The following is an 8,262-nucleotide window of genomic DNA, read 5'->3' as shown; positions in this document are numbered from 1 at the left end:
GTAAGGGCCCTGGAGTGGCTTCTGGAATCCTCGGTGACTCTCTGGCATCACCTTTCTGGGTCTATCCCCCCTGCCTTTCTCCAGTTCTCCCTTCCTTCCTTCCTGTGCTTTGACAGTGACACCCCAGGTGACCTCCCTCCCTCCCTCCCCTGCATCCCAAGACCCCACTGTCACCCGTGACGCCGGGCTCCCCCATGGCTCACACTCCTTTCCACTCTTTTATTTTTGTAGTAAACTCTCTGGGGGTGGTGGAGAGCTGGTGGGGAGGGGGCCCTCCTGGGCAGGGGCTGGGGGCGGGGTTATTGCTCTGAGCTCCCTGTCCCCAGGGGGCCTGTGTGGGGAGGGTGTCAGGACTGGGGCCGGCACAAGGGGAGACACAGCCGCACAAACACGCAGGTCACAGCACGGGGGCGGGCAGGAGAGGCTGGGCGCCATATTGCACTTTGGGAGTGGGGCCAGGCGGGGACCCCCCTCAAACTGGAGCCTGGGAAGGAGGCTGGAGGCCATCACGTTCCCTCCCCCTCTGGAGAGGGAGGTGAGCCCCCCCAACCTGGGGTTAGGGAAGGAGGTGGGCAGCCACGTGCCTGGTCCTGGGAGGGGCCAAGGGCTGGTCCTGGCCTCGACGGTGAGGGCAGACCAGGCCAGAGGCCTCGGCAGAGGCTGCGCGGGCGGCCGCCCCGGTGCCCCACACTGGTTCAGCTGCCGAGCCCCCCTTTGCTCGCCTTGGCCTTGGGGGGCACGGGGAGGCCTTCGTCGCCCTCGCTGTCAGAGCTGCAGCCGCTGACGTCAGTGATCTCCAGCTCCGAGTCGCTGTCATCCTTTCCGCCCAGCGCAGCCTCTGGTCCCCCAGCTCCGGGCAGTGCCAGGCGAGGGGCTGCTGCCAGGCCCGAGGGGCGCTCGGGGCCCAGGCCCTCCCCTGCTGCGGCCAGTAGGGGCGAGGCTGTAGGGCCTCCCCCAGCCCCCGCCCCTGCCGAAGGCAGGTGACCCAGGGAACTGGCCAGAGGGTTGGGGTAGAAGTGTGGGGGGTACAGAGAAGGGGGCAGCTTGGGGAAGGGGCCGGTGAGGTACGGATTAAAATTCCAGGGGTACTCTGGGAAGGCGCGGCCGTAGGGACCCAGCAGGCCAGGGGGCTTGGAATAGCCAGTGGCACCTGGGGAGCATGGGGTGCGTCAGGCTGGGCACAGCACACCTCCACCCTGGGGCTGCCTCCCGTGGATTCGCGCAGCCTGTACCTTGTCCCGGCACCTTCCACCCGGGTCTGCCCCTTATCTCTCCCACGCAGCATCCGCCCACCACCCACGCTATGTGGTTTCCCCCACTTCTGCCCTGGTGTCCCCAGTCCTCTGGCACCCTGAAAGCCCTCCTCCCTGCCTCTCCCTAAACCCTCCTGTGGCTTTTAAACACACACAGGCGTGCGCGCGCGCGCACACACAAACACACACACACACACACACACACACAGCCTTGCCCCGGGCCTCCTTCCTGCATCCTGCCTCTCCCCATCTTTTCCCATCCTCTTCCCTCCGACACAGCAGTGTGCACCACCCCCAACCAGCCCCATCATCCCCACCTGCAGGTCCTTACCGGAGCCCAGGAACGGGAAAGGGCTGTCCAGACGCAGCTTGTCTGGCTCAGGGGTGAACAGGGGTGCCCGGGCCCCTGGCTCTCCCAGGCGAGGGGCAGAGAACAGGGTCTGCAGGGTCTGGAGAGGGAGGCAGCACCACTCAGACTGGCTGCCCTGTCCCCAGGGGGTTGATGGCTGGGGAGGGGACCACCAAACACCTGGTTCTGGGACCCCAGAGTCCTAACTCACCTCGGGGGTAAGGGGAGGAGCATCTGGCCCAGGCGTGCCCGCAAAGGGACCAGGGGTCAGCAAGAGTGGGGAGCCCGTGGTGGCTGCTGCCACATCCAGCAGCGGGTAATTGACAAGTACGACTTTGCTGAAGTTGAACTTGTAGGTGAACCTCTTCCCTTTGGTCTTATGGAGAATCCGCTTGTTGTAGTAGTAGCTGTGGGGAGAGGGAGCAGGAGGGGATGCTGGGGAGGGGCACCGAGGGAGGGAGAGGGAGCCCCTGACTCCTGTTAGTGCACAGAATGCAACAGTTTGGGGAAACAGGCACACAGGAGTCCCTGAACCAAGGTCACAAGGCACGGCAGGAGCCGGGATCCTGACTTCTGGCCACCTCCTTGCTTCCCTTCCACTCAAGGAATCACATAGTAGCCGCCCCACTCAGATCCCTGCGCGTTGGGACCCAAGGGACTCTGCGCCAGCAGACTGAGGGCAAGCACCGCGGGGTGCAGGGTCCAGAGGGACGGTGAGGGGAGAAGGAGCAAGGTGGGGGCCGGCCTCTCCCTGCCCCTCCTCACCGCAGGGCCCTGCTCAGCTTGTCATAATTCATGTGGGGCTTGCACTTGCGGATGCCCCAGAGCCGAGCCACTTCGTCGGGGTCCTTGATGACGAATTCCCCGTAGTCCCCCTGCCAGGCGATGACACCCTGGTACTCCTCCTTCTGCAGCAGCTCCAGGATAAAGTGCCACAGCTGGATCTGCCTCGAGCCAGGGGACGACTCCGGCTTGTAGGCCCAATCCGGGAAGGCAAAGCCTGGGGACAGGGGACAGGGGAGTGGCCCCGGGTCAGGATGCCAAGTCAGGGGCACCAGGACCCACGTGGACTTGGGAACCAGGAGACATCCAGTCTTCCCCTGAATCCTGGACTCTGATGAGCAGCTACCCAACCCCAAGCATCTTTAGAGACCCAATTCCTATTCTCTGTACCCTAGCTGGTGTCAGTCCCCAAACTGTCCAAATAGTGGCAGAGAACTCAGTTGTCCAGGGACCCTGGGGTGGCACCTCCAGCCTCATCCTCTACCTTGGCACAACTCTCCCGGGTTTGGTGTCCCTGGATAGAGCGTGGGAGGAACCAGTTTCCTGCAGCCTTGGCTGTGGGGAGGAAATGGGAGGGGACAGCTTATGGGGAAGGGCACCCCCTCTGCATCGATAGCCCTTCTGGGAGGCTGCTCTCCTCTCTGGGACACTCCTGACACTTGCTGTCTCCCCTCTGTGGCCTTTGCCCCCTGCTCACTCTCTCCCAGAAGCCCTCCATGGACCAGGCCAGGCCCATGCCCACATGTCTCTGCCCCTGTCCACATCCATACACCTTTCACATCCCGTGTCCCGCCCCCCACGTCTAAGCTACATCAGTCTGAGCACACTGTGCATAAGCAGATATCCCCAGCATACGTGTCACACAGGTGTCCACTCACGTACAAGGGACGCCCAGCCACACCACAGACCATGGACGCACGAGAGTGCTGCGCTCCTGCTGGAGCGTAACACCTCACGCACAATGTGCCTCCACGGCAGACACGCCAGATACCCGGCATCACACATCTGTCCCAAAACCCCGTCACACATCCCAGGCCCCTCAAAACTGGGACCCCCTAGCAACACAGCCATGACAGGAGACACACAGGACCGCAAAGGCCCAGATAACAAGGCGCGATGGAGCCGGTGAGTGTGGCATCAGGATGTGTGTCAGCCTGACGGGCACACACAGGGTAACACCATGCCTGTAAAACAGCCTCCCAATCCCACAACACACAGGCGCCCACGCTGCAGGACCCACAGCTCATTCTGGATTTTGAGCCCTCAGAGGGTGTCCTGTGCCCCATTGGCCAAACACACCAGGAGAGCTGGATGGAAGTGGGAGGGTCTCGCCCACCCCTAAATCTTACCTCCCATCTGGGAGGCCCCAGGTCCTGGGTCCCACTTCTGGGCTACGTCCTCTGTCCCCTCTCCCTCAGACACCCTGGCCCTACGCATGAGAACAGCAGGCGGGGTGAGCCTGTAAGGAACCAAGGCTGGGGAGAAAGACAACCCCGAGCTGGGAGACCAGCCACGTGTCTACTTGCTGTGTGGTCCCAGGGCAGCTCCTTGCCCTCCCTGGATTCTTAGAATCTCTGGGTGGGAGCTGAGAAGCAGCAGGGTCCCATCTGGGGTGCCTGGAGTATCAAGGGGGGTGCTAACGCCTCCCTGCCGAAGGCTCCGAGGCCGGGCAGCTTCCTCCCTGAAAGGAGAACTTTTCTCTCAACCCCATCTTGGGTCTTTCATATTCCAGGTGACAGGACTCCATTAACTCGTGAGCTCTGGCCCATTCCACACCCAGACCACACCCTAGTGGGGAAGTTAGTGTATCACGGACACACTCAGACGACCCCAAACACAAGAGCACACAACTGGCCATATACGTGCAGATACACGACCCAACCTAAACCACCACCTGTCCTCAAATATATTGTACCTGCTAAGACACTAGAGAGGACACACATAGTGAAAGCCTCCCACATTCAGTCACACTCGGTGACACACGGATGCAAGAAACCCCGACACAAACACATACACACACACCCAACACAGAGGCCTAAAGCACACCGCGACCTCCATTCTGGACCAGACACCGACCCAGAAGTAACAGTAGCGGGCTCCCCACCCCACTGAGGCAGGCACAGACTTAGTGACCCGGCACTACCACCTCCTCCCAATCCTAGAATGTAAACAGGCTCAATATTCTAAAGAAACTCGACCCGCCCAGCCCAGAGACACTCCGGTAGCTTCCCGCATCTGTGCAAGCAGGCACGCCAGCTCACACAAAGCCAGATGCTGCACGGACATACACTCTCCCAGTGTGACCCCTTCTTCCAGAAACACAAGTGTGACACAGGGACGCATCGAGACCCCACACATAAGCAGGCACAGGGTCCCAGTCTGCACGCACGCATGTGCATATGTAGACACGTGTGCACGCTCACCACACACACACACACACACACACACACACACCATCTGTGGGGCATGTGACTTGGACTCAAATGCACATCCAACCAGTCTTACTGTCCACATCCCCAGCTCTGAGTGTCCACTTCTGAGCAGGCCGTCCTCTCCCAGGGCTCCGGCTGGCTGGGCCGTGTCTCCACGTCCCCTGCCCAGGCAGTCCCTGTCCATTTGTCCACCTGCACCTGGCCTGGTGCCCACTCTGGTCCCGCCCCTGCTCCATCAGTTCCTATCCATCTCCAGTCTCCTTCCCTCTTTTTTGCCCAAGGATTTGGGGGAGGAAGGGAGCAGATGAGACCCCACAACCTCAGACCCCTGGATCCAGTCCTTTTCAGACCCCAGTACCTCCACCCTCCAGAAGACCCTCCCATCCCAGCAGGCAGGTGGCAGGGACATCTGGCTGTAAAGTTTTTAGTCAAGTTTTCCAGTGGGGGGTTGCATTCAGGGGACTGAGAGAGAGATGGGGCGGAAGAGGGGCAGAAAGGAGGAGCCGGCTGGCTGGGAAGGGGCGGGAGGTCCGGGCCAGTTACCAGGGGTCCAGAGAGCCGGCAGGGCGGGCGGGGCGAAGAGAAGGTCGGAGACGCAGCTACAGTCCATGGTGGAGCCAGCCCTGCGGAGAGGCCGGGACAGACGCGGGGACAGGCAGGGACAGGCAGGAGAGACAGACAGGGGTCAGTGGGGTGGGCGCTCCTCCCAGGCCCACCCGGCCCGCCACCCGCCTCCCTCTCCATCCACGTCTGGCCGACCTTCCTCCCCTTCCTCCCAGCCTCTCCTCCCTCCTCCTCCTCCTCCTCCTCCTCCTCCTCCTCCTCCTCCTCCTCCTCCTCCTCCTCCTCCTCCTCCTCCTCCTCCTCCTCGCTCTGTGCCTCGATCACTACCCACGGGCCGGCCTCCCTCCCGCTGCTCCCACTCGCTCCCACTCGCTGGCTCACCACCCGCCCGCCCCGCACCAGCCCCGCCGCTGCCGCCGCTGCCTCTCCGGCTCTCGCACCTGACCTCTCATCCGTCTCTGGGGCTCTGTCCCTCTCTCTGGCTGTCCCCATTTGTCTCGCTCTGAACCTTGCCCCCACCCCAGCCCCGGCCGCCCAGCGGACCCTGGGGCTGGCTTGTCTGGCTTCCAGGCAGCCCCCAGCTTTCATCTGCTGCCCGCAGTGGGCCAGAAGCGGCTACGGGGCTGCACCCTGCAGGAGGGCTCCCACAGATGCCCCCCCAACCTGCTGCCCAGCCCTCAGACCCCTGCCACTTGCACCTGCCACCCCCCCCACCCTTCAGACACCTTCTCCTAGATCTGCCTCCCCCCACCAAACAGCACCCCAGAAACCCCTTCCCCTTAGATCCGCCTCTCCCTGAGACAGCCCCCCCAGATGCCTTTCCCCCTAGATCTGCCTCCCCTAAACCCCCCAAACCCATCACCCAAGATCTGTCTCCCTTCATCAAACAGCACCCCCAGACACCCCATCCCCCTAGATCTGCCTTTCCCTGAGAGCCCCCCTAGATACCCTTCCCCTTGGTCTGCCCCCCTCCATGGCCCTCTCAGACACCACTTCCTCTTAGGTCTTCCTTCCCCTCAGAGAGATCTCCCCAAACATCCCTTCCTTCCCCTACATCTGCCACCCCCACAGACAGCCCCCCTCAGACACCCTTCTTCCTTGAATATGCCTCCCCTGGAGACAGCCTCCCTCAGACACTCCCTCCCTTAAGATCTACCTCCCCCAACCCCAAACAGTACCCCTCAGACACCCCTTTGCCCTTGGATCTGCTTCCCCTCTCAGACCCCTGCTCCTTCAAATACCCCTCTCCTCAGATGCCCCATCCCTATGCCTCTCACACCCTTTACCCTTCTGCCAGCCCCTCCCCGTCAAGCACCCCCCTATCTCAGACACCCCCCCACCCATACCCGTAGACATCTGCTTCTCGACACTCACCCCTCAGACACATCTTCCCCTTAGATACTTCAGCCCGCCACCACTCCCACCCCTCGAGACCCACCTCCTAGAGGGAGCGCTCTCCTCAGGCCCCTGGCTCAGACGCCCCCCCCCCACACCCTACCCCCATTACGGGCTTTCGCACACAGCATTCATCTCAGACACCGCTCTGCCCAAAGATCCCCAACAGCCCCCATAAACCCCACCTCACCCCTCGGATGCCAGACAAGACTTGGCAGATGGCCCGTTCCCTCCAGACCCGTCCGATCCCCACGGACATCCAGGCGGCCCCCCCACCCAGTGCCCATCGCATCTCTCCCACACGGTCCCCTCCGGCACTCAGGCCCCCTGCCACCTCCTCTGCCCCTTTGTGGGGCCCCCTGCCTGGCCCCTCTGCCCCAAGTCCCCTCTGCCTCCCGTCCAATCTCCCCAACTTTCTCTTGATCTCCTTCCCTGTCTCTTTCTCTCTCTGCATGCATCTTTTCTCCCTTCTCTGCCTCCCCACCCTTTTCCATCTTTCTGTCCCTCTTTCCTGGTCTCCCCCAACCCAGCGCCTCCTTGCACCCTTCTCCACCCACTCTCTCCAACCCCCGTGCCCCCCACCTCCCTCTGGTCTCCCCGATCTCTGGCTTCCCCGCGCCCCCTCTCCTCCCTGGCCCCGGCCCTTCCCCCGGCTCTCCCCTCTCCCCTCTGCCCCCCCCCCCCCTCCGCCCCCCCCCCCCCGTGCCCCGCCAGGGCTCTGTGCCCCAGCCCGTCCCGCCTCAGTCTCCCCCTCTCCCTCCCGGCTCCGCACCTCACCGGCCACCTCTCTCCCACCTCCCGCTCGCTCTGCCTCTCCGGGTCCCCCTCCCTCCTGCCTCCGCCCCCGCCCCCACCCCCATTGGCCCCTCTCATTTCCGTGTTGGTTTTGATTTCTCTTCCCGACGCTTTCAACTCCCCGCCGCCTCCTCCGGACACGTTATAACGAGGAGCCGTGGGATCGGCGCTCCGGGCCCTGCTCCCACGCTCCCCCCGCATCTCTCACACGGTCTCTGCGTCTCGCCATCTCTGCCTGCCCCTTCCCTGTTCCCACCTCTGTCCGGCGGGGCCCACGGGGACTGGGTCCCTGCCCCGACTGTCGGGGTCCACAGCGCCACGTCCCTGGGTCCCCACATCTCCCTGTCTCCACACCGCTCTTTTATGTCTCTGGGTCTCCATGTCTCTCCTCCCCACATCCTTGTCTCCGCACCCCTCAGTCTCTTGTCTCCATCTCTGTCTCCACATCTCTGTCTCTGCGTCTCTGTTTCCGTCCCAGTGTCCGTCTCTTGGGGCCCCTTTGATCTCACCCTGCCCCTGGCGCCCCCCTGGCCCCATTGATCGCTGATCGACCGATGGAAGGAGCGGGCCTGCGGGGCCGGGGCTGCAGGGCCAGGCAGGGGCCCAGTAGGACGCTGGACAGACGGACAGCGGGCCCCAGACCTGGGAGCGGTGGAGGGGGAGCTGCTGCAGCCCCCCGCCCCGCCCCGCT

The 8,262-nt window shown here is 63.2% G+C and overlaps 1 protein-coding gene across 1 annotated transcript; it reads right to left on the bottom strand.

Annotated features, from left to right (window-relative positions):
• Positions 1–59: 59 nt before the first annotated feature.
• ERFL (ETS repressor factor like) lies at positions 60–5,597 on the bottom strand. The gene is made up of 5 exons (XM_041744830.1): positions 5,361–5,597; positions 2,368–2,602; positions 1,814–2,009; positions 1,585–1,702; positions 60–1,150 (listed from the first exon to the last, which is right to left on the bottom strand). Exons 1-5 carry the CDS (start codon positions 5,425–5,427, stop codon positions 696–698), a joined length of 1,071 nt encoding a protein of 356 aa, XP_041600764.1. The 5' UTR covers positions 5,428–5,597; the 3' UTR covers positions 60–695.
• Positions 5,598–8,262: the final 2,665 nt, after the last annotated feature.

Source organism: Vulpes lagopus, chromosome 2 (genome assembly GCF_018345385.1).
Source record: "Vulpes lagopus strain Blue_001 chromosome 2, ASM1834538v1, whole genome shotgun sequence".
NCBI classification, from domain to species: domain Eukaryota; kingdom Metazoa; phylum Chordata; class Mammalia; order Carnivora; family Canidae; genus Vulpes; species Vulpes lagopus.
The sequence above is the reverse complement of the archived record's forward strand: the minus strand, read 5'-3'. Positions and strand labels throughout refer to the sequence as shown.

Bases quoted from the DNA above. Each gene is read 5' to 3' on its own strand.
- ERFL (XM_041744830.1), bottom strand. From the start codon at position 5,427: ATGGACTGTAGCTGCGTCTCCGACCTTCTCTTCGCCCCGCCCGCCCTG. The intron at 2,010-2,367 runs GTGAGGAGGGGC...CTCTCCCCACAG, and splicing joins AAGCTGAGCAGGGCCCTGCG to CTACTACTACAACAAGCGGA. The intron at 1,703-1,813 runs GTGAGTTAGGAC...CTCCCTCTCCAG, and splicing joins CTCCTCCCCTTACCCCCGAG to ACCCTGCAGACCCTGTTCTC.